Source organism: Agelaius phoeniceus, chromosome 6 (genome assembly GCF_051311805.1).
Source record: "Agelaius phoeniceus isolate bAgePho1 chromosome 6, bAgePho1.hap1, whole genome shotgun sequence".
NCBI lineage: Eukaryota > Metazoa > Chordata > Aves > Passeriformes > Icteridae > Agelaius > Agelaius phoeniceus.
The window spans coordinates 27,386,332-27,412,476 of record NC_135270.1 but is presented as its reverse complement, the minus strand read 5'-3'; the positions used below and the strand labels follow the sequence as shown (position 1 = coordinate 27,412,476).

The following is a 26,145-nucleotide window of genomic DNA, read 5'->3' as shown; positions in this document are numbered from 1 at the left end:
CCAGAGGGACATCCAATAGTCTACAGTCCTCAAGTGTGAAAGTGAAATTATTGAGGAAGACATGGAAGCTCTTGCTACAAAACAGAAGAGGCAAAGAAGGTGAATAAGGAGTCATTTTTCACAAGGAGGCTAAGAAACAAGAGTGGTGGGAAGGTAGAATTAAAGTGGATGATATGACTCTAGACAAGTACAGTGAAATTGCTGTCAGAATCTCATTTTTAAAGCCAAACTAAGATATGAAATGTGAAGTAGAGCAAGACAGGCAGAAGGCTAGGGCCTACTCAATACTTTCCAACCAAACTTCTCCAGTGGAGGAATTCTTATTTTACTCAGTAGGAATATGTTAATTTCTCAACAACTTTTTTTAGAAAAAACAGTTGACAAAATTAAACTTTGTTGTTGTTGTTTCTGCACTGTAATGTTAAAAACTTGAAAACCAATCATTGAGCTGTCTATTGACCTATCACAATTCATATATCATTTTTCAAGCAGTTACAGATTTTTTTTCCCTCTCACTTGGACAGGAAGGCAGCAAGGCTTCTTGAATACTTTCCACAGCATAAAATGCAGCCTCCAACCAGTTTGAGAGAGTCAGTAGCTGTAGGGTGACATGGGGCAAAACTTGGTGGAGAAGGAAGGAAAAGAAGAAGAGAAAAAAGGCTTGTTGCAGACAGGCAAGATTTTGCTTTTCCCCACAGGTCAGTGTACAAGCTCCTGTTCCCTGCTCTGCCTGCAGAGTCCTTACCTGCTGCTGAAGGATCTTCTCCATTTACTGCTGCCATCACGTCTCTCTCAAAAGTCTCACATCACAGGACATAATTCTCAAAGCTAGTCACCTTTTGCATTACATAACAGCTGACAATTTTTTTTGTTGAGAACTGCATCAGAGAGGCTTTCAAGGTGCTGAAGTACCTTGCATAACCTCCAAGAAGAAACACAGTAAATGGCATTTTTGTCTGTAGCTGTTAGAGATATACCTTAATTTAAGTGAGAAAGAGGATGTAAATTCTTCACTAACTTTCTGGTACCTTTTGGGAGAGAGACTTGGTCCCCCATCTTCCTGTAGGTGGAAGTTAGTTAAATTTCAATGTCTAATTCAGTGAGCCCTTTCTGGAGGAAGACACTGCCATCACATAGGGCAGGCGTAGTTCTGCAGCTCCTTTCATAAACCCTCACAAAGAACATCACTGAGGGCAAGGCAGAGATGAAGACCTTTTGCAGTTGTTCTCAAAACTGGAGGAGGGTCCCAACCCCTCTTATCAGAGAGCAGCTCAGGGTGACTGTGTGTGTGTGTGTGTGTGTGTGTGCATGCACACATGAGCACAGGAAAGCTTGTTGGCTGAGAAACTGAAGTGGGTGACTAGAAGAAAAAATTCTCAGTGTTTTTTTTTAATGCACAATATCAGTGCTGTCTGTAACTCATACAAGGAAGAACAGAAGCCACTTCCTCTTCTAGGTCATCTTGTGGTCAGTGCTTTTTCCCTCTCAGAAGGGAATCCTGGAAAGTTACATTGCATCAGACTTTTCTATCTTTAAATAACTTACGCTTGTTTTTGGTACCAGTTGCTGCAGTAACCTCTCCAGTGTCCTGCAGCTCTGCTGCCTTTGCCAATTAGCAACTGTTTTGCCTCTCCCCTGCCCAGTAAGCCAGGCTGATTGCTACGTGTCTTTGTGGCTGCCGACTGCGACGTGTGAAAGATCACGCACTAAAACCGTGAGGAACTCTGACAATCCAGTGTGGAACGAAACCTTCTACTTCAGAATCCAGAGTCAGGTCAAGGTAAGGAACCAAAGTTGTCTGCTTGAAGCAGCCTGAAGATTTCGTGTATGTATTTCCTGAACCATGCCCAGGAATTGTTTAAGAGATGGCACACAATAAAGGACTGCTCAAAGCATTTAACAGCAGAGATGACAGAGTTCCTGTGCCTGTTCAATGGTGCTATGGAGGAGGGCCAGAAAGCGAGCTCAGTTTTGAAGTTTTAGGGAAACAAGAGACCGGTCAGAGCCAGATGGATACAGAATCTGGGAGTTACCCAAGCTGTTGTATAGGTATAGCCAAGGTATTTCATTACAGCAGTTAAAATGAACTGGACAAGAATTAATATGCAGTTCAAGTATGTTTTTCTAAAGGGGGATGATGTTTAATTTCTCAGCTTTTCTTCTCAAGCTTATCCTCAGCAATACTTTTTGCCTGTAGCTAATGATGTCCAGCCTGAGAAACAATAACAAAATTCTTCTCCTTCTTTTTCCAGAATGTGCTCGAGCTCACGGTGTATGATGAGGATTTTGCTACTCCAGATGACCATCTCCTCTGTGCACTCTTTGATACTGCTAAACTTCCACTTGAAAAAACTGTGATCCTATATTTCAAACCTAGCCCAAATGTAAGTGCAACTAAGCAACTAAAGCAACTGGGAAGCCAGTGGAGAGTTACAGAACAGTCTCAAAATATTTCTGAACCTGCCATGGATTACTCATCCCAGTAATGAGTGCATTAATTGCCATTCAAATTATAACCACAAAAATGTGGTTAAAAAAATCTGAATTTGAGAGTCTGAACTCTTCTTTGCAATATTTTTTAAATTATTAAAGACCATAGGACTGAAACAGTGCAGTAGGTAGGGGAGGGATCTAATTGCAAGCTACCTCTGAGCAACACCAAGGCCATACAGCTCTTGCAGGGTGAATAATCTGCATATTTTTTTCACCATGTAATTCATAACCTGAGTAATTCCCATAATTCATAAAGCCCCACCCCTTTGCTTGTATCTACTTTCACCCCAAAAGGCAAAGATGAATTTGCCCCTGTGTGTATCCCTCTATAAATGGATGACAATTCACTCTGTTTCTCAGTTTCCCATCTATAAAATGGGAAAAATAATCTTGATTCCCTTTGAGATCTAAGGATAAGATCAGCAAAATATCTCACATACAACTTCTTGCTACCAGGGACAAATTCTGGTATCCAAACTAGGTCATTCACAATCAGCTTGTACACATCAACACTGCATTACTTGGGATTGCATAATAGGAATTCTGAATCACTCACTGTTCTCTGTTTATTATGGCAAAGTAATGGGTGTAAAGTATGTTTAATTTCCAAGATAATAGCAAGTACTGTAAGTCATGGCAGGACAGTGCCAGCAATAGTTGGAAGAAAAGGGTGGAATTCAGAAAATAAAGGAAGTTGCAAATTGTTTTTTTGCAGCAGCTTCACACTAAGAAGTATAGGTTGTTTTGGTGATATTGTGAAGTCAGAAGGAGATGAGGAAGGAATCATTTAATCATCTGGCTGAATTGTAGATTGAGGCCACCCAGTCTGAAGTATTTATCACAGGCTACTCATTGCAACCAATAACTTCAATATTGCCTGTCAGGGACTTGGGCTTGGACTAAGGACAAAGTATTATGTAGCTACTTCTTTTAATATCTTCTTCTTGCTTTCAGGCCACGGAGGAACTAGAGGTTGAATTCAAATTGGAGGTTGCGTAAGTGATAAAGAGATTATTTTAAAAATGCAAAAATCATTAATGATAAAACAAAAAAACAGTATTAGAAGTCATGCTTTGGGTATTTCTGTAAAAAAGTTTCAGCCTTCTCCTACATTATTGCTGCAGTCCCCAACACCTGATGGATTAGCATGTTCTGTAGCTTAGCTGCTCTCAACAATGCATCTACCAGTTACCCAGAGAGCTGTGTGGATGCCCCATCCCTGGAACTGGTTCAAGGTCATGCTGGATGGAGCTTTGAGCAACCTGGTCTAGTGGAATTTGTCCCTGCCCATGGCAGGGGATTGGAACTAGATGATTTTTAAGATCCTTTTCAACCCAAACTATTCTATGATTTATCTACCTGGGGACATTTCAGAAGGTTTTCTGAGTGTTGTAGGCATTCCTGCCTATCAATTTTTCCTTGCCTGTTTCAGGTTATGTATTTGACACAGTTTTAGTGTTGAAACATCCTAGTTAGGTTTTCAGTGTATCTGCAATTCCTTCAATTTTCCCTTGCAGTACTCTTTGAATTCTAGTAATTGTGTTTTCTTTCTGCCTAACACAATCACAATGGGATGGGAACTCTTGTAAGGATGTAAGGCTCCTTCTCCAGCATGGTCAGCCTGCCACCCATGAATCACCCTTTTTGTCTCTGTGTTGCCACAAGGTAACTAAGGCATGGCAGAAATAAAGTGACTAGCTAAGGCCAGCTCTCATACTATTGGAGAGCCAAGGCCAGAAGTCAAGTTGCTCCACACCATGTCCTGACTTCACATCTCCTTCATTCACTTGAATGATCTGGAAAGTGTTTGGGTTTTTTTCCCATGTAATTGGTACTGGCTGCCCTGTGCCACTTTGAAACAGGCTCCCCAGGGAAGTGGTCAGAGCACCAAGCCTGCCAGAGTTCAGAAAGCATTTGGACAATGCTCTCGGGCACATGGTGTGATTCTTGGGGTTCTCCTGTGCAGGGCCAGGAGTTGGACTTGGTGTGGATCCTCATGGGTCCCTTGCAACTCAGAATATTTGCATGCCAGCAAATACATATAACTGTCTTCCCAACAAGGACATGCTGGTGTATCAGCTGAAATACATTTATTTCACATGTTACAGGGAGAAAAATTTGACTGCCTAACAGAAGATTTTTTTTTAGATGATCATGAGATTACACTGTAAAAAATAACCATGTTACACATTGCTCAGCTTTGGTACAGAGATGAGTCTCCTCAGAGCAGTGCTCAGTCCATGCAAGCAAGGAAAGGAGCTTGTTACATGCTTGCTGGGGTCCCCTCAGACTGTTATTTTTTAAGTGGGAAGAAAGGGCAACATCCTGGGTAAAGATGAATGGGATTTGTTTAACTTTAAAAAATCCATGTTTTTGTTTCCTAGACCTGGTCCTCATGAAACAATTGCTAGCAATGGAGTGCTGGTGGTATGTGTCTTTCCCAAGATATTTTCTATAAGTAATTCCTTAATGTAAAGGGAAAGGGAGGGTGGGGATTAAAGAAGCCAGTAGGCCAGTTCTTTCTCTTTCTTTCTTCTTTCCTATTTAGATACATTCAGAATGGGACATTTTATTTACCTGTTCATTGGAGATATCCCATTTGTCCTATACTTCCCTATTTCTAATTTTTCCTATACTTCACCACACCACACCACACACTCAAAAACACATACAGAGACAGAATTTTTCTCTGGTACTAGTACTTCAAAAAGTGTACTACTGTCTACCAGAACACAATGACAAAAAGGCTGTGAAATCACTTATTGATAATCTACCCAGACCTTTTCTTCCCTTGAGCAAGTTCTGTGTGAAATACTGACTTGACAAAACACAGTATGTTGAAGAAGAGTAAGCACCATAAAAAAAATCAACCCAAAATGCTAAAAGCAATGCTTCTTCAGAAAACCCTTCCTACTACTGACTCTTGATCTCTCAGTGACATATCTTTATTTATTTCCTAGTTTAACCCTTTGTATTTATGCTCACTATCATGAAAACGGTCCTAATTTTCCTTCTTTTTAAATTCCTCTCACTGTGCTGAATCTTAAGTCATTGTCACACATGCAATCCCTGCAACTCCCTCCAAAGCTTTTCCTTTTCTTTAGTCAGCAGCTAATGGGAAAAAGCCCGGAGACGCCAGGGAATTCAGAACTCCAAGTGACTCCAAGCTGAGGGGTAACAGCTCCCTGTAACAAGGATGGGATGTGATGATCTTTCTCACAAAATCCTGCATTCTGTCTTTCACAGTGTCGTGAACTTTGCTGCTTGGAAGTTGAAGTGGCAGAGAAGACGAAGCAAAAATCAAGTAAGGTTATTGCTTTGTCATCTATTTACCAGTAATTGCATGCTTACTTATGAGAAGATGCACCTTCCATCTAATGTGTTAGTGAAATAAATAGTGCTTAGAGTATTTAGTAGAGTTAATGTCAGGTAAACACATTAGGTTGTTATAGACTCCAATGACCTCATCTAGATATATGTTAACAAGGCCTATTAAATGCACAATAAAATTGAAATCCCAGTTCTATATCACAGCAGGAGTATTCCAAGTCCCTTTTCTGTCAGAAAAGTATCCACTTTGCTCTTTTCCCTGTAGTGCCAGCACTTTGTCCTGGGCGCCATCCTCACCCCACTTTCAATCAAGCTAGCACATTTTTCTGCTTAAACATATTCATCTTTGTTTTGCTACTTTAGAGAAAGAGCTTTCCCTGACTGTGAAGGGCTCCTTTGAGGGCACGCAGGATATCGTGCTCGGCCCCAACGGAATGGTCAGCCCAGCGTGTCCCACCGAGTTCCACTACATCAAGTACGCGGAGCCAACGCTGGATGTCATGCTGCCAAAGAAGAGGCGCTACCACCCTGTATGTTGGAGTGGCCTCAGTGGTGGAGGGATTTTGAGTGGCTCTCAAGAAAGTGGGAGGAAGGAGAGAGGATAAACCCGTTCACGGTTGTATCCTAAAGCATATTGTTTTCCCAGTGGTCCTGTAGGTACAGCACAGAGACAGGCTCCCCAGTTGTGATGCTGAACTCGCTGCCCATGGGAAGGAAAACAACCATTGCAGAGGTAGGCATCCATTCTGGTAATATGCTGGTAATAAAGGGTCACTCCAATAGAGACCATTCCTCATAAGGTTGTCCCAGATGGCCACTAAGAGTGTCAGAAACATTCTGCTCTTCTATTAGACTTTGAGAAAACAGGACCTTTGTTTCTCCAGATGTTTTCTCCACAGAGACAGGTTGTCCAAGTATTAATCTCCATTATGTGCCAGTAGTGGAGACAGAGACCTAAAAGGATGTAAGGAAATACCGTACTTCCTTCACATGTTCTTCCTTCAGAACATCTCTCCCTGTTTACCCAAAGACTCACTGACTCCCCCTTTGCTTAGGGTCCAAACTGAAAAGTTGCTCCTTGGGCACAAAATAGGAAAACATCAATAAACCTGTCCTTAGTCAACCATCTATTTAAGAGGACAATACATTGAAATATGCTGAAAATATTAGTCATAGTGTATGTATTTTAAATAATATAATGAGAATATTGATTTTAAAGAGCCATTAAGATATCCTCTCAGAACAAAGCACATTTTATAACTTAATATGAAGATTGGAATAATGATTTTTAAGAGAGGATAAAGTGTGGGCAGAAGCAAATGCAGACTTTGCAGTCTCTTCACTGTGAGACTATGGCTGGGATGTCAAAGATGTGCTGTGCACTACAGCATAAAGAATGGAAAAGGCACAAAAATGGTGATTCAGGATGCTGCAGGAAGCTTATGGGTTGTACAGGAAATGGGACCTACTGTGTGAGTCTCAGAAACCTCTTATACCAGGATGCTTAACGGTTTCTTCAACATGGGAGGATTTAGGATCTGTAGGTAGGGGTGTTCCACTAATGATAAGTGAATGCTTTTGGAAATATATGCCAAGATCTCAGATGTTGAAGTTTGTCATTGCCAGACCTTACTGGGTTATAAATCAAGCTCTGACCCCAAGACAGAAAGGGAAAATAGAAAATTTAAAATTTAAAAATTACACATTCTTGCTTTCCAGGAGAAAAGATTTGACTTGAATGTGACAGCAAAAACTTGGTAAGAGATTTTCTTTTATTCCTTTATACTTGGTTCATTGATTTTCATATTGTTTTAGCCACATGGAAATGATACAAACAAGCATTCTCAGTCTGCAAACTAGAATGTACTTATAATAAAACATAAAATACATGCATAATATATAATATATAATTAGCCTTAGGAAGATTTGGCTTTAATCCATTGATAAAGCATTAAATAAACATGTGTTTATTTCAGCATTATCCCTTTCATTCTGACCACAGAATATTTTCTTTGGTCAATGTCAGTCTCTGAAATTCACAAAAATAACAAAGCTAGCTGACAATGACAAAAAAGGAATAGTCAGATGTAAACTTTTTGTTTAATCAGGAATTAAGAATTATTTTTGCTTTACTGTTAATATTCAGTGGTGATGAACCTTGTATTCTGTTAAATCCAGTTATACTATATATTGAGTAGAAAGTAAGGTAAACAAGTTAACTTGTGGTTTGACATCTGAAGACATGCTTCTTAATACTCATCAGTAAACATGGAGATACTTCAGGTTATCCATAGCTATATGGAACACATAGAACTGGACAAACTGGTATTTTTGTGTGTGTGTCTCACTAAGAAATAAAAGGAAAAGAGTAATCTTGAAATCAAACAGAGTTTTCTGTCATTAATTTCAAAACAGCAAGTGGTCAATGATAACAGGAAAATCAGTGTTATACCACAACAGGAAAAACAGCTTCTGTTTATTTATTTTATTTTCAGAGAACTTTAGAAACAGTTTGTTTGGATCGTGATTTACAATAGAAACTGGCTTTTGCAGCTCCACCTAACTCAATTCCCATTGTGTGAATTCGTTTACAAATAAGGTTATAATAGTTTATACAAACTTGATTTTATCCAAATTTGGTGGTGGAGAAAGCTCATAATTAAATTTCTTTACTAGTTTCATAGGAATTATGGACCCAGTAGAAGAGAGAAGTTGTGTCACTGGAAGAAAAAGCAAACCCCTGGCATTTGGCAATGTAGCTCTGACCTGACCATGACCATCTCTTGCCTATTGATGTCTTGTAGGAGCAGGGCAGGAAGAACCAGGAGGGAGATTAGTGAGCAGAAGAGCAGAAAAGCCCAGGGAAATAAACTACAATTGTGGGACCTTAAGCAATGTCTTATTCAATTTCAAAATAGACTCCAGTGAAATCTTCCTCTGCGAGAAGATGTGCCTTACAATTTTTGTCAAGGTTGATGTGGAATAGAACTTCCAGCGTTGATCCCTGAAACAGCCTGTGCAGGTGTAGACACAGCAGAGCAGCAGGGGTGAATCCTGCCCAGTGACCCTTCTCTGCCCATCCAGGGGCTGATGTCACCCAGGTCTCTCCAGCCAGCTGGGCTCCGCGGCCACCCTCCCCAGCCGTGCCCACCGCTAGAGGGGGGTGCGTTCCCACTCCAGTTCCTCAAAAGGAGAATTTTCATTCACATTCAATATGCCAGCCTTTGGAAACTGGGTGTTATTTTCAGATTTTGAATGAGGAAATAACCTGCTACATGGGAATCAATGGGAATTGGGAATTAAATGGGAGTCAATACTTTCACATTTTCCCGTTTCCATGGATTTTCTAAGCTTGTCAATCTTTCAGTTGTAGAATATTTATATAAATATCTTTTTATTTGTAAACACTGTACATTGTTTCTTCCAGTTTTCAATAATTAGGAATGATGGCACTAATTAGTCTTACTAATTGACACGAGTTTCATACTTTTAAAAATAGTAAAATTATTCTCTCTTGCTCCTGTCATGTTGCATCATCCTGTTTGAAGGGAAGGGTGCTGTAAATTATCGTTGATCAGCATCCTAAGATCCATATGGGTGTGTTAATATTTGATATATGTGTCTGTTTTTATCTTAGCAATTGTTCATGCCACCAGGACCTGGACATGCGCTTTGGGTTTAACTTATGTTCTGAAGAGATGGCTTTCCTGGGGAAAAGAAAGAGATATGTAGCAAGTGCTCTCAAAAATGTTTTTCACCTACCACACGATCTGCAGGATCAAGAAGTACGTGTGTGCTGAGGGGATAGAACTTGAATCTCAAGTGTTTTCATGTACTCCTGTAGATGAGTGGTCAGCAAAACAGGCCACACCTATCTGTTGTGCAGGTACCAGCTGGTCCATGTGTCTTAAGTACATTTGCTTCTGCTGCCAAGGTTTGTTATTGAAAACACCATTTGCAGTCACCATCCTTCATTACTATCAATTTGCAATTTTTCATAGTTGAGGTGTGTTCATTCCTGTCAGGCTGAGCTGTCACTGCCTTGGTTCAGAAATACTGAATGCATTCCACAGCAAAGATTTTTTTTTCCTTTATTCCAGTTTCACTACTTTGTGAGAGTTTAGGACAAACATCTTTGAGTGCCTCTTATATCTTCTCTTTCTTGCAGTTTTGAAATTCCTTAAAATAATATAATTTATTTTAAAATAACTTCAAGATACTGAATAATAACAGCATTGCTGAGGGTAACTTCACAGTAGCTGTGAACTGAGTATTTCTTCACGGGGTTGGCATGCAGATTTTCATACAGAAGTAGTCAGTGTGTGAAGTAAGAGTGGTGGAGTGAGTGATGCATAGATAATACATTGTTGCATCCGCAGAAGGTTTATTCTTGTTCATCTGTATTTGCCTTAGAGATGGTCAAGAATCCAAGTTTGGGTTAATCTCTGAACCCATGTTTATCCAAAGGGAAATAAGTGGCAGTAGCAGTTGTTGCTGGGTTTTGCAGTCTTTCCTTCTGAATAGGGATCTGGGCTCTGAGATCAGGACCTGGGCTGGCTGTGATGACCAGACACCATTGCAGTGTGGGCTGCAATGTTGAATGCTGTCAGCATGAACATCCCATCCTCCCTCTGCCCTACAGGTCCCCACCGTGGCTATCATCACGACAGGAGGAGGACTGAAGTCAATGACAGGGTTGTATGGCAGCCTCATGGGACTCAAGAAGTTAAATCTCCTGGACTGTATAACATACATCAGTGGGCTGTCCGGCACCACGTGGTAAGCCAGCTCGAGCAGGAGGCCTGACCAGGCTTTCTGAGGGTCACACTGCTGCAGAGAGTACCTTCTAAAAGCAGACAAGATCAGGAGATTTTCTTCAAACATGATATAAACAAGTTTCTCAGTAACAGGCCATTGAGTACTAGCTTGATTTAGTGCATGCTTTTTCTGTAAGCAACTCTTTACTGTGCTTATCAACTCCACATGTGCAGCAGTTAAATGTGCATATGACAATTACACTCATCAAGATGCTTTTCAGATAAGTAGTTACTGTGAATGTAACTGTGGATGCCCATAGCATCATGCCTCTTCCTTTCTCCACTGAATCCCAGCTATTGTGATCCCATTAGTTTCTGATACTGGCTGTGATTTCTAGCTGGAAAAAACTGCTGGACAGTGAACACTGGACCCTGCAACCTGCCAGTTTTGTGTTTCCCTGGGCAGTGTTATTCCCTGCTCACAGGACCTACAGCTTCCTAATGTCTGATTGTCCCATGCAGAGGAGGTTGGTTAAAAAATAGAGGTCGATGTTAAAATAAAGAATAGTGATATCATAAGATATCAGTGTATATATATGTATATATATAAGATATGTATATATATATATATATATATATATATAAGATATCATGAGTCAAGGCACGAGACAGCAGCTAATATGAATGAATTTAAGGTTCCGAAAAACAAGCAAAGAAAATTTATTATAATTTTCTGCCTAATTGATGCTTCACAAATATATCTATGTTCACACCTGGCAGTTTTATCCCTTAAGCTTCTGCCAGGGAAGCTTAAAAAAAAAAGGGTTAAGAACATAAAAACCCCACCTCTTTTTTAGTGCCATTTTTAAAAACAGTCATAGAAACTCTGAAGTGCTCATTCTGCTGGATGGAGCAGCTAAACCAGAGTATGTGTGAGCAGAAGGGAATCCATAATGTAAACTTCTGTTCCGAAAGCACAAAATGTCCAGTCGTCGTTTTCTCCTTTTAACTTTTGCTGTCTGCATTGTCTTTCTCCAGGACAATGGCCAACTTATACAGAGATGCCTACTGGTCACAGAAGGACCTGGACTCACATATCGGTGAAGCCCAAAAACAAGCAACAAAATGCAAGATGGGCTGTTTCTCTATGGATCGCATGAAGTACTACAACAAGCAGCTTTGCCAGCGGAAAGAAGAGGGATACAGGACATCGTTCATAGATCTTTGGGGTCTCATGATTGAGTACTTGCTAAACGATGGGGTATGATGGCTATTCCATTTCTTAAAGAACCATGTGTTTTTCCTGTAGTGGATGGAGAGGAAATTAGTCCATCCTTTCAGAGAATGTACCTCAAAACAGACGGGAATTCTCTGTGGTAACAAAATAGCACATTGTAGTGGTTTTGGTTCGCCCACTCATAGATGTGTGCAGAAATAGCTGTCTCCCTCCTCATCTCTTTATGAATCCATGCACAAAGCCAGGCTGGAGCCTGGGACCCTGGTCTTTCATGGTTGGTGGGGGTACCTGCAGTGCTCTGTGTGGTGGAGCTGCCAGGGTGCATCCTCCATGCTGGGCCAGTGAATTCACCATGGGCTCCTCTCATGTGAACATTTTTTCTTCAAAACCAGAAAGACCCCCACAAGCTCTCAGATCAGCAAGAAGCACTGTGTGATGGCCAGAACCCACTGCCCATCTATGTGTCGGTCTGCGTCCGGGATAGTTACAGCACCAATGATTTCAAAGGTATGGATGTTGTTTCAGATCCTCTCAGGCTAAGATCGGCAGCTGAATTCATGTTATCACTCTTCTCTTCTTGGCAGCACTTGGAGAAAACAATCCTGATGTGTTAGTTGCTATTTGGAGAAATAACCATCGCTTCCATACCTTACAATTTTAATACAAGGGTTTTGGGGAGCAGCATTTCCCTGTCTCAACTTATGCAGTAGAAATTCTGCCAGAAAGGCCATTTTGAGAAATATTGGAATTATCCAATAATTACTTTTTCTCAATGGCTAGTTATTGTTTCAGTATGAAGAAGCCCACATAGTTATGGTAGAGTTTGGGAAGGCTCCCAACTGAATCTGTTGCTTTTCTCATTGTTTTGTTTGTTTGTGTTTCTTTCCTATGGAGGATCAGAAGGAAGAGAAGGGGAAGAGAAAAATTCAGATCAAATGTTTTTTTGTTGAGGCAAGAAAATGAACCGTTTCCGAAATGAAAAGGAAATTACAGTCCATGACATTTCTGTCCCAGTTTTCACTCACACTGCAGTTATATCAGACAACTGCACTTCACTTGGAGAGGATATCCAAGAAAGTCAAGAACTAGTTGTGTTTCCATTAGTACCACACACAGAGAGTATCATTGGTCTCTTACAGAAAAAATAATTTCTGAGGAGCTGAGTACCCACCTTTGTACATAAACAATTATTTAGGGAAGATCAATTACTGTATTGGTGAAGTACTGGTCACCTGGACATGGTGTACAGAAGGGCAGGGCAAAACTACCTAGGTGCTGGAAAACCCTGGACTGGTGTGTGCACATGGGGTCTGCAAGGCTGGAGCCTTGCCATGCCTCCAGTGTGCCACTTGTGCCACCAGCAGCACCACCATGATCAGCACAACTGCTCCTACCTCCTCATCGCCACCATGCCCAAGCTCGGACACCTCCCTGGAGATCTGTGTTTGAGAGTGAGGCTTTGCAAAAGCAACATATTAAACATAACCCAGACCAATGTATGCCCAAGCTTCCCCTCTCCCCACACCTGTCTGGGAGCCCTCTAAATGTCCTGTTGTGGCTGTATTTATTGCAGAGTGGGTGGAGTTCACTCCCTACGAGGTGGGACTGCTGAAGTACGGCGCGTTTGTTCGCACGGAGCATTTCGGAAGCGAGTTCTTCATGGGCCGCATGTTAAAAAAGCTCCCCGAGTCCCGCATCTGCTACCTTCAAGGTGAGGTATAGTGGTCTCCTGGCACAGAGGCACTTTGGAAGGGTGAAATGCTGTTAACCAATGGGCAGATAGTTCTGTCCTAACATGCTGGACACTGCCTGCAGGGAAATGGGAGTGGTGGTTTATCCAAAAGAATACAGTAAAAAAACAGTAATTTCTTTTAGTTTCTTGTCACTGTCTTGGTAGATGAGTTGTCTGTCTTAGAGATGGAATAGATGAAGATCATTAATTCTTTCATTGTAAGTAATAACTCCTGCATTTTTGCTTATTCTTCTGATTCCTCTCTGAATGCACTCCAACCTAAGTCCAATTGTGATAGTCAGATTTAAATTTACAGTGACTGGTGGTATGGTGTCGCTCTGTTTTGTCAACAGAGTCACCAGTGCCCTTGTGGCAAGGCAGAGAGGGGTAATCCTGGATGGAGAAAACAGTGTACAGTGGAGCTGGAGCCTGCTGCATGTGTGAGCCTTTACAAACTGTGGTGTGAGATCTTGTCTTACAAACAGACATCTGAAAAGCCAGTTCATCCCCTTGTGAAACAATTCAGGGTGTTGAAAGAGTCACTGCTCAGACTAGGTACAGAAAAACACAAACTGGAGAAAGAAAGGTGGGGATTGAAATTATGCGTTTGTGGTGTATGTGTTATCTGAATTCTTTGTTTTGCCTCTTGAGCAAGTGTGTCTTTTTTTCTCCTTTACTTGCCTCACATTCTTTCCTCTCCTTACCATGTGGCAGAGCCACGCAGTAGGCTAGGCACAAAATTGATGCTGGTAGCATGATGTGAATCAATGATACAGAAAGTTAAGAGGAATTTAATAGCATAGAAGTTTAGAAATATTTGCATTAAGCCCCTTAAAAATTAAGCCAGGAGGTCAAAATAGATGGAAAAGGGCATTTTCTTGTTAAAATATGTCCTTGTGTTCACTAATTCCTTTTACAGGTATGTGGAGCAGTATATTTTCTGTGAACCTTTTACAAATATGGGGACTGTCCCACAGTTCAGAGGACTTCTGGAAGAGATGGACAGAAGACAGAATAGATGAAGTTGGTGAGAAATTACTAAGTCTTTCATTTATGGTCATTTATTTTCCTTTTTGGCATCATCTTGTCACCTTTGCTGAAGCTGGCATCATAGGATCTAAGAGATAGTGACTTCTCCTCACACTGAATAGAGTAAGAAGAAGAGGGTAATCAGGGAAAAAGGGAAAAGCTGCTGTAATTACTAAACATTTACTAAAGCTCTACTGGTTCCTTCAGAGGAAGTTTTAGAGGGGTGAGACACTTCTCAGGAAGTGTTCTGGCATTACAGCTCTCACTTAACCATACAGAACCAAGAACCAACAGCAGATAATATGGTACTTTTTACTGAGGAGAATAAACCTTAATATCAACAGGTTAATCAATTTCCTTGGTTTTTATTTTATTACTCAGTACAGTAATTACTGCATTGTATTCATACTGACACAAAGATAAATGAGGCCCAGAGGGTATTTTCTGAAGCAATACAGAAACAGTGATTTTATTGCTAAATCTCTTGATATGATAGTAACTATAATTACAGACATCCTGAAAAAGACAGAAATACAATGTGCAATCGTGGAAACCACCAAGTCTCTCCTGCTCCACTGTCAGCCTCTCAGGCTGACAAAGCACATTGTCATTTCTGGAAACCACACCTTATGCCATATTTCTGCTTTTCACCCATATGCCATGTACCCACCCCCTAAAGTACCCATAGTTTCTGAATATGAATGTATGCCCCAGGTTCTCCTGGAGTGCTCTTACTGTGCTGATTAAGCATATGCTCATGGAGCCATGAGTGATCATTGGGTTGCAGCTGTCACTGTTGCAATTGCAATGGACCCTGTTGCTGCTGTTGTTGCCCATCTGGCTGAGCAGTAGCCTATTCATCAGCCCCATTTTCTCCATGCTTGTGTCTGTTTCATGTTATCTTCCTGTGATGATATTTAAGTTCTGACAGAACATTTTCTGAATTGCCTAATTTCCTTAAGATGTCCTTTTTCCAACACTAAAGGTTGCTTCTGATGAACTGTCTTCAGCCCAAAGCTTAAGACCATCAGCAGAGTTTTGTCCAGCAGCCATTCCTTTCCCTCCATTCCAGAAGAGTTTGTGTGTGTTTAGGGAATCATCCCAGAACAACCCCTGAGAACTCCCTTTGTGCCAGGGCAGCCAGAAAGGAGCGTAAGTTACCAAGAGGTTCACCAGCTTTTCTCCCCTGCTCTAGATGAAGACCCGGTGCTGCCCACAAGACCCCACGAGCTGAGGACTCGCATGTACACCCCCCCTGGCCCCCTGTCCAGCGCCCTCCGGGGCGCGCTGACCGACCGCTTCTCCGTGGCCCAGCACCACAACTTCCTGAAGGGCTACCAGCTGCACAACAACTACATGGAGAATGAGCACTTCTGTCGGTGGAAAGGTGATGGCCACTAATATCTAACTGGCATCCTTTTCAGGGAGTTTTGGGGTGGGTACTTTAGGAAAGAAGCCTGTCAGACTTGGCAGGGGATAAAAATCCTCCCAAGACAACATCTATTTTCTGAATAGAGAGAAGACACTAAGACTTCAGTGTTGTCAGGTACTGAAGACTTAATGTTTGTATTCGTTTGCTTCAGCTGAGACCTCTGCAGTCCAGACTAAAAAGGTAGACTTGAAGGTGACAGAGCCAAATTTAAAGTGGCAGAGAGCAGAGTGAATATAGGAGAAAGCTTAATTTGGCAAGATTATACTTCTAACTTCAGATGCAACTGAAATATCCAAGAAAATATCGCCTATAACAGAAAATTGGAAATGAGTGGGGCTTTCTAGTCCAAAGAAGAGGGGACTGAGTGGGAAGCGTAAGTCCAAATGTATGAAGGATTGAAAATACTTTGTTCTCCAAAGCAATGGCAGATAGAAGATGAAACAATGACTGAAATGAAGCAAGGCAGATTTAAGTTAATTATTAGACGTATCTAATAGGCATTAATATGTGTGCCACGTTAATCCAGTATATTGCCTGGAAACTCAACACTGATTTTTCAGAACAGGAACGTAGGTGTTTTGCAGTCCTTCTCATGCCTGTTTGATGATCTAGTAGCATAGCAGTTAAATTAAACCAGGCCTCTGGAATGGTCAGTTGCACCTTACATTTCTTTTTCCAGTCAAAATACCCACAGATCTATTCTTATTCATAAAATATTTTCCTTTTAGACACTGTGTTAGACTCACGTCCCAACCAGCTGATGCAAAGTCCTGATCAGCTGGGCATGATAGATGCTGGATTTTTCATCAATACCAGCAGTGCACCACTTTTAAGGCCACAGAGGGAGGTGGATGTCATCATCTATCTAAGTTATACTACTGGATCACATACATCGGTGAGGATGTTGTTGTTGCCATGTGCTTTGTCTCCTTTTACTTGTAAATGCCCAGCCTGTAGCATCCAGAACTGCTGGTTTTATCATCTGTTTGTTTACAACACCTGCATTCCCCTACATGTTTCACTGTAGTGATTAATACTGTTCTTATTTCTTCCTGCCATTCCTGGACTCTTTCTTGCTGGTTTATGAACATGTTGAATTATTCAAGGGGGTGTCAGCATGGTCTTTTCTAGAATAATGGGAGGAGCCCCTTCTGCTTTATACTGACTCAAGCAGTATAAATAATAAAAAATAATATTCCTGTGCATATTACAGACCATGCACAGGAATGTTCATAAAGATGAGGAAGTTATTTCTTTTGACTTAAGTTAGAATATAAAAAGAGTTAATTGAATATTAGCAGGAGATCCTTTCTGGGCTGACAAATAAGACACTACAAGTAAAATTCAGTGATGAGCATCTTCCTGCAGAAAACCCATTTTGTGGAGTTAGAGCTAATTAGCTGGCAGAAAAAAAGTTCAGATCTTTTATCCATCTGTACGTTGGATGAGACAGATGTAATGAAGTTTTATTTCAGCCTCATTCATTGTCTAGGTAAACTTATAAAAAAAGGCTGCTACAATTTTAAGTACTTTAGTAGAAACCTTTTTCTACTTGATAGTGTTTGCTATTAGATGGTGCAGAGTAAATAATACAGTGCATATCTTTACATGATATTTTATTGAACATTTCAAGGAAAATATATAGCATAGCCTAATACTTCAGATTTTCTCAGTAAAATATTAATCTCAATTAACACTGTGCCATAATGACTGCACCGGCAGAGATAAAATTGCACATTCAAACTTAACTTTCTTATCTCCTGGCTTCCAAGCATATAAGATACCTTAAACATTTTCTTGCTGATTTCCTTCTCTAGTTAATTCTATACAATGCATTAATACAGGCTCTTTCATTTGCTAAAACTAATGCTTTACCCTAAACTTTTGCAAATTGCTTCAATTTTTTTTAAAAAGCTGTGCACTGGGTGAATTCTTTAATTCTGAAATTGTGTTTGTTTAGAGCTTATGATTAGCAATGTAGTCACTATGTGTGGTAATTATATATAGAGTAACCCTTGATAAGACAGAACTTGCCCTATGGGTCTGAGTCACAAAACCTTGATAGTAGATGACAATTTGGGGTCTTTGCACAGTGAAGTTGATTTCCAGTGCTGACCATTTTTGTGATCCTCCAGTCTCTAGATAAGGCATGTAAATACTACTCAGAGCAGAAAATCCCATTCCCAACAATTTCTTTGACTGATGAAGATAAGAAAAATCTGAAGGAGTGCTACATCTTCCAAGATTCAGATATGCCAGGGTGTCCGATTGTGATTTTTCTTCCCCTTGTGAATGACACCTTCCAAGAGTACAAAGCACCTGGTAAGTTACAGTAGTAGCAAAGCATTAAACAAGAGACCACTGCTTCCCTGACTCAGATAGAAACTTCCTTGCTGCTGGCTGTCTTTGTTCACTGGGTTCATGGGGGAGCACTTTAGCTAATTGAACTTGTTTTCCCATCCCTGTCAAAGCTATTATATTAACACATGTCTTCATTGTGGCTTTAAGAAAACCAGCACAGCCTGTGTCTGCTGGATGGTGTCTACCTTCACCTCTCTCCCATTTGTTACTTGAAGTGGTCCTACCCAATTCCAAAAGTTTTTTTCCTATGAAAGGTATAGCTCTCTCAGATTATTTCCCACTGCATATATTGTCTATTGTTCAGGTTTTAATTCTACACTTGAGGAACCATAGTGTTACATATGAGGGATGAGGGAGAAAGCCTGGCTTTCAGGCTGAACTCCAGTAACATTAAGATTAGTGGGTCTCATTTTGGTACAGCATCAGCCCAGGGATCATTGTACTGACTGTGCTGTTTTCAGGGCCTGTCACTCCTTTTCTGCCAGATCATCTTCTTTGTACTCCTCTTCTTTACTGCAGGTTACTAGGATGCATTTGCTCTGCTCCTTGGTAGCAGGGAGGTTAAGCCCAAAATACTGCTGTTGTGGAATTGTGTGACACAAAAATCAGAAAGGCAGAGATGGATCCTGGTGGCAGATGCCCTGGACCTTATTCAGCATTGAAGGAACTCTGTTTCCACATGTTTCTGTTGCTCCTTTCTCACTTAAATTCTATTCTCTTACTAGGAATTAATCTTCCTTGACTGAGGTTCGTAGAAATCCCAGCTGCAGTGCATGGACACTGGCTTTTGGAGTGCCCTTTCAGGCTGACATCCTTGCCTGATCCATGGCTTTAATGAGACAAATGTTTCTGAGTAAGCTGTAGATGAACATGGTGATGCCATCCCTCATTTCTCCCTTGTGGCCTCCTTACTTCAGACTCACAATGTTCTCTTGACTAGGGTGGTGAATATGACCTGCACTGTTTGCATTTAAACCCTATGAATTTTCTTCAGGAGAAAAGTCCTGCTCTTTAACACTTTATGGACAGTTTGACACTGGTTAAGATAAACATCATGTCACAGCAACAACAACTCTTTCTCTCAGGTGTCAAGCGCTGTTGCTCAGAGATGGAGGAAGGCCAGCTGGATTTGACCAGCTCCTGTTCCCCCTACTGCATGTTCTCGGTCAGATACACCGATGAGAACTACCGCAAGCTGCTCAATCTCAGCGAGTACAACATCCTCAACAACTCTCAGATGATTATGCAGGCCTTGCAGACAGCGATGCAAAGGAGGAGGCAGAAGATGTGCTGATTGCCCATCCAACTGCCCTTATCTTCTCAGAGGAGTTTTTCATGTTCTAGGACCCAGAAGGGATATAGCTTTTTCAAACACTGGCTGTTCTGCACTACAGAAACCACCCCAGCCGGTGCAGTCATTTGCTGGGGTTTTTCCATTCCCAAGAAGTGATCTCTATAAGCAAAGACATTGTGTGGGAAATTTTTACTTACGTTTTGTTCCATAAATTAATGTTATCTGTAGAACACTCTTTGCCTAAAATTCTTGTTAGATTTTTTTAAGTAGTGTGATTTTAAGCCTAACTTATTATAATATATGATATAAAGGAAAATAATTTTTTATTGCCACAGTGCTGCAGTTATACAACACAGCCAACACACCTACAGGCAATTAGAAGGGAGTATAAACTTCTGCTCCCACAATTCTGCACTGTGGAACACAAGGTACGACCAGCCCTGGAAAACAAAAAGAACCTGAGACACAGCTGGAAGCTGGTATTGGATCCCTGGGTCAACTCTGTTTTGCAAGTGTCCCAAAGAGCAGCCACGGAGGCTGGAAACGTAAAGAGGGACAAGTATGTGCTCACGACTAGCCCCACGATTCACATCCACATCCTGGGCTCTCTTGGGCTGTGAATGAATCATATGTGATGGGAAGGAGCAACTTCAGGAGGAAGTGGTGTAAGACTTTTCACATATTTTTTTTTTCTTTTTTAAAACAAAGGGTGTAATTTGGCACATCAAAATTCCCCGTTGATTTATGTCAGTTTTAATCGGTTTGTACTGAGAAAATACATAAAACCTTAACACTTCAATTTGAAGCTTTCAGAATAAAACACCCTGGATCTTGTTTTCCCTGTTGAGTTACTTCTCATAATAAAATACCATTCTTAAATTAAAAAGAGAAAGTACTTGAAAATATTTTACTTCCAATAGACAATGAAAACTTTGCTGTGTTACTCAGTGTAACAGTTTAGGTCATATGCCTATTTAAAAAAAACCCTCTTATTTGTTCTTATTTGTTTAGTTCTGCCCATGCAAACTGAGTAGAAGTGAGTCAGAAGTCTGAAACAACTAAGACCATCTTAAAACAACCTGAAGACCATGCATGGGATCTAGCACAAAAACACCAATTACATTTGTTGTGTGCTTGCATTTATAAACTTCCTTCCTTTTCCCTGTTATTGCAAGTGCCTTTTTTTAAACTATACTAAACTGTGCTGAGGGTGAGCTGTAAAAATTATAAATCCATAACAACTTTTGCATTCCAGGAGCAAGTCAAATTGAAAACACACTTTATTAATAAGTTTTGTGTCCTAGAGACAACTGGGAAAATTTTGAACAAAGAGTCTATTCAGTCAGAAAAAAAGTGTATCAACTACATATTATAATATGGGACTAAAATAAACCAGGGAAAATGCTTGGGTAAGTTGAAACATTTCATATTAATATTTTACAAAACATCTTTGTTTTGAAACATAACTTCTTTTTAATAGACTGCCTACCTCGTCAGCCCAGGGAACCCAACATGAAAATAACAGGGTTCCTTCACAGCCAAATAACATGTTTGGCTCATTACAAAATGACACTCTGAGGATTTTCATTTTAGCAAGGAGTGATGACAAACTATCTTTACAAATTGGTTCACAATTACTTTTCCAACATAGTCAAATAATAGTCATTTATTATGTCAAAACAAAACTTACATTTTTGTGCAACTATAGCCCAATATTGCCAGCCTAAAGATCACGGCATAAATATTAACATTTGAAACTTGTCAGGTTTTGAACAACTATGCACGTTTTTTTTTTTTTGGGGGGGGGGGTGGGGGTTGAGTTTTTTTGTGGTTTTTTTGGTTTTTTGTTATATGGTAGTTTTACTAGTCATAGTCAGAAATATAATGCTATGTGCTCTGCATATAATACTGGAATTTGCCTCCATTTTTACCTGAAAACCCTATTATGAAAAAGTAAACAGGTTCTTGCCATAAATTCTTGCCGCCTCCAGTTCTGAAGAAATGTTATTTCCATGCAAAAATTTTGTGTATACAGTACAAGACAATAAAGGCTTGTTTGCAAAATGAAAATTCTGCCTTGCTCCACATATTCTGGCATTTCAGTAATATGCTTCAGGTTTACTGTGTGAACATTCCTTGTTCCTGGAAAACAAAACTGTTTTTATCTCTGCAAAAAGCATACCAAATACTTGCTGTGAGCATCATGGATAAAGGAATGTCACAGAGTCAGATTGCAGGAGTATGGAGTGAACCATGGTCCCTCCCTCATGCAAGGGCTGTCTCTAATGTGGATTGCAAATACTGTCCATGAAAATGAGAGTTTTTTTGGCCACTGGCACTGTGGGAGTGAGAGCCTCAGAGGTGCAGTCCTGGTAAACAGTCTGGTTAATAGTTTTGCCCTCCAATGAGACATTATAGTAAAGCACTGTCTTTAAACATGACTGACATGCCAATGCTGCCAATTTTCTGTGACCTAATGAAAAATACATTTCATCAAGATACAGCGTTGAGCTGGCACCCAGAGGAAACATGCCATGTGTGACAAAACCACCCTTCACTACGTCACAAAATACTGTACCCTATGGCAAAAATTTATTCTACCAAGTTGGCTGTAATGACTGTTGGTATTATTTTGCATGGGAATGTGCAAAGGGAACCTGTGCTGACTGGTGGCAGTGTTTGATCAGTAAGCTCAAGAATGCTCAGGGAATGAGCATCATTTTGCTCAGAGATTATGTACTGGGGAAGCAGGGAAACCAAAAGAATCCCTTTCCCCAGGAAGTTTGATCTGTTATGATCCCTTGATGTTGCAATAGTCTTTGGCTGTCTTTTCTAATCCTCTTCCAGCAAGCTATGAGCTGTGCCAGTTTTAATGGCACGGGGGTCAGCAGTGTGTGGACAGGGGCAGGTGTCCTGCCCCAGAAGTGGTGCCATGGTTGTGCCAAGGACTTTGGGGAGGGCAGCGTGAGGTCAGGGCTGAGTTTTGCATCTGGCTGGCAGGTTTCATTGGGTCAGACACAGGCACTTAAATGCAGCTAGTTTGCAGCCAGAGTCAGTTTGAGCTAGAAAATGGTGCAGAAGTATTCATGAGTGTGAAGCTAAGATAAGGAAAGTCATTGCTTCAGAACTCTACATCTAAACACAAAAATAATTATAACAAGCCATAGGAAAGGAGAGGGAAGGAATGACTTGAGGAGAGAACCAGCCCTGCTGGACCTTGGCTGAGTAGATAAAAACCACCATATGGGTGTGCTGCTTTGCATGCCTAGACCTGGGAATGTAGGGGCCTGTAGTTCAGAAAGCCTTAAACTGTTTTTTGCAATAACCAGCTTAGTCTGAGAGCAATAGTGTTATTTTTTTTTTTCTCAGTAGCTGTTTTATTGTATCTACTTACTGCCACAGATAACCTAAATTCAATTTATAAACTGTTGCTGTATCTTATTGCAGAGTATATATTTCTGTGGGCTTTGAGGTCTTGCTAAGTTGAAATTTCAGTGCTCAGGTAAGAAGGCATCCTTCTCTTGTGTTTAGTTTTAAACCTGCCATTGGCCAGTATAGGGCAAAGTGACTCAAACACAATACTTCCACCTGCTATATGGGCAAAGGTATTTTTTTCCTACTTATTTGACCACAAGATTCAGCTTCCTACCATAAGAAAATGGGAGGGGAGTAACTGGTTTTAAGAAACCCTTCAGAGGTGGGGCTCTGAGTCAGTTTATAAAATAGTTGCTCACCTGCACCTGGGACATTTGAACCATTGGTGTCTGTGGAAGCTGGGAGATGTGAGATTGCATTGCCACAGATAACACTGAACGTGTGTGCGAACACAACCAGAATGGACCAAGATGGGATTTTGTCTCAGGTAAGAAGGGTGCAGAGCAAAGCAAGGCATCTGGGATCTCAAGTGGTTGTGCTGCAAGTAGTGCAAAGATGATACTCCTTTATTGACCTACCATTGACTATATAATGATTCTGTGCAGGATGAAGGAAGTCAAGGCTTCAATATTGAAACTTTTAAAGTTACAGTAATTCACAGAAAGAAAAAGAAAACTACCTGGGGAGTAAGAGCTTGTTTACAACAGGGAGTATTTTGAATATTTAGGGGTTTTATAAATTTGAGAGACACCATATATGCAACTTTAGAAGAAGTATTAAGTAACATGGAGGTATACTTCAAGATGAAAGATTTATAACAGGGTGTGTTTATGGGAGACGGGTTTGCTGTTCCTTTAACAGCCAGGGCCAGGAGCTGCTTCCCTCCCCATGTGTCATGAAGGGCGGGCCTTACCTGGCTGCTACGCCTCTGCTCAGGCTTAGTGGGGCAAGCACAGCCCAGGCTGTGGCACTGAGCCTTGCAGGAAACCCCGGTCCTGCTGGGGCTCTACAGCCAGCACTGACCATGGGCTCCCTGTCCCTGTGGCTCTGAATTTCTCCATTCCCAAAGAGGATTGCCTTTAAGAGAAATGATGGTTTTTTCAGGGATAACGTTGGCCCTTCTTGTTCCAGGAGCTAATCACTCAAACCTCTCAACAAGGAGACGGAGCTATGCAGCTGAATCCTGATGGGAAACAGTGGACTTCTCTTACAAAGGTACTGGAAAGGAGAATTTCAAAAGGAAACTGTAAAAGGGACTTTCCTGATGGGCGGAGGCTGGGTGAAGGCAGATAGGGTTCAGCATCTGCCAAACAATGTAATTAGCTACTGTAACCTATTCAGTTCCCTCCATGAGACACTGTCCCACTTATCACTTTGATCATTCTACTTACATGGTCTTGCTTCATGTTAAATTCCTAGTGTGGCTTCCTGTCCTTGGCACATGGGGAACAATATCTGTTTAAACAAGACTGATATCTTTAAAATGATGGGTTTCTATAGGCTTTCTCTGTACGTGTCTTGCTAAAGCACAAGGACAAGTTTCCTGCCAGTGTAGAAAGCAAGAGCTGGGAAATGATGCCATTTATTCTCATAATAGTATGGCAGAATCTTAAAGTGGATTTTCAACACCTGAATTAATCCCTCTTCTGGCCTCTGGTAAAAACTAGTAGATTTCCAGGAACCTTCAGACATGAAATCTCTCTAGGAAATGAGAGGACTAGATGCGTACATGTGCTAGAAAAGATTTTTACCTTTCCTCTCTCTAGTTTGAGGCCGTTTAGTAATAATAAGGAAATCTCCCTTGTTCTGTTTTGTGATGAGTAAAGTTGCTGAGCAGCAGGTGTTGTGCTCACAGTTTAAGAAACAGCCAACCCTTTCTTGATTAGCTGGATGGAAAACCCAAAGATGAGAAAATACACCCTGCAATACAACTCTCTACACTTCAGGGGTTGCAGCAGTTTCAGAGCACACCAAACACCTAAAATTTTTTAGGCAAAATTCACAAAGCTGACAGGATTTTGGTCACTTGTTATTTATAGCTCTGTGATGTCTGAGCCAAGGCTCCTTGGTCATGACAGGGCACATCCACATGCCTGAGTATTTTATTCAATCTGGAATGCCTTCTTGACGCATTGGGATTACCACGAAGATAATCCAGGCTTCAGGGGATTTGATCCATGAAACTGAGTTGAGCCCTTCCAGGAATTGCCTTCTCCAAAGCCAGTCACCAGCAGCATCAGTTACTGGTTCTGTAATTACTGAGCACTTTCTGTACCTGCCTCATTTCTGTGCCTTTAGGAGTTAGGTTGTAGACATGAATTCAAGTGCCCTTGGTAGTCTGATCCACAGCTACTCTTGGGACCCTTTGCAGGGGTTTGATACCCTTGATTTGCACACCCAGTGACCTGGTGTGCAGCTGCACAGCACAAATATTCTCGGTGTCTTTTCCCAGAGCAGGATACTTTGGTTACTTGAAGGCTGATTTTACTGTTTCTTCATTAGACTACTCTCTGACTGCCCCCAATCTCAACATCATTGTATTCATTAGCCCTGGCTGCCTGCATTGTAACACTCAGGTTAAACATTTGGAGAGACTTCACATGGATGTATATTCCATTAAGCCTATGAACACTGAGGCACTTCCCTTTTTGTGAATGGACATTAGTAACAGATCACATACCAAATTGTTCTGCTCAGACAGTCCAACTCAAAGTCTTGCTCTCCTTTCCTGCGCTGCCTCTGTCACACTTCTTTCTCATTGGGTCTGATGAGGTTAGTGTCATGCAAATGCTGCTTCAGGGCTGGCAATGGTCTTTTCTAGTCATTTTGCAATATAGGTGAAGTCTTTACCTGTCCATGGCCCTGTGCTAAGTGTCTTTCAGGTCTTTTGGAACAAAATTTTCCTGTGAATTTATATTCCAGTATGTTGTGTCTTTTCCCCCCTCTCCATGACAGTAGAAATAATAAGTTATCTGGAAGGTATTTATTTGTTTATTTTATGGTAAAGGGAGAGAAGATATGAACTCAAATCTCCAATATGAGATCAGAACAGCAATGTGAGAGGCTAAGAAGTCATGCATGAGGTCAGAAACATGGTCTAATATG

The 26,145-nt window shown here is 40.9% G+C and overlaps 1 protein-coding gene across 1 annotated transcript in view; it reads left to right on the top strand.

Annotated features, from left to right (window-relative positions):
• LOC129121849 (uncharacterized) overlaps positions 1–26,145 on the top strand; it is a 56,721-nt gene that overhangs the window by 12,393 nt on the left and 18,183 nt on the right. Inside the window, 20 exon segments of the mRNA XM_077180557.1 lie at positions 1,644–1,780; positions 2,253–2,384; positions 3,448–3,488; positions 4,878–4,920; positions 5,740–5,802; positions 6,189–6,353; positions 6,470–6,556; positions 7,543–7,580; positions 9,461–9,608; positions 10,466–10,602; positions 11,619–11,841; positions 12,210–12,324; positions 13,391–13,528; positions 14,469–14,576; positions 15,774–15,965; positions 16,739–16,905; positions 18,146–18,332; positions 19,457–19,667; positions 23,500–23,527; positions 24,172–24,255. Of these exon segments, the coding sequence (XP_077036672.1) occupies positions 1,644–1,780; positions 2,253–2,384; positions 3,448–3,488; positions 4,878–4,920; positions 5,740–5,802; positions 6,189–6,353; positions 6,470–6,556; positions 7,543–7,580; positions 9,461–9,608; positions 10,466–10,602; positions 11,619–11,841; positions 12,210–12,324; positions 13,391–13,528; positions 14,469–14,576; positions 15,774–15,965; positions 16,739–16,905; positions 18,146–18,332; positions 19,457–19,667; positions 23,500–23,527; positions 24,172–24,255 (2,444 nt within the window).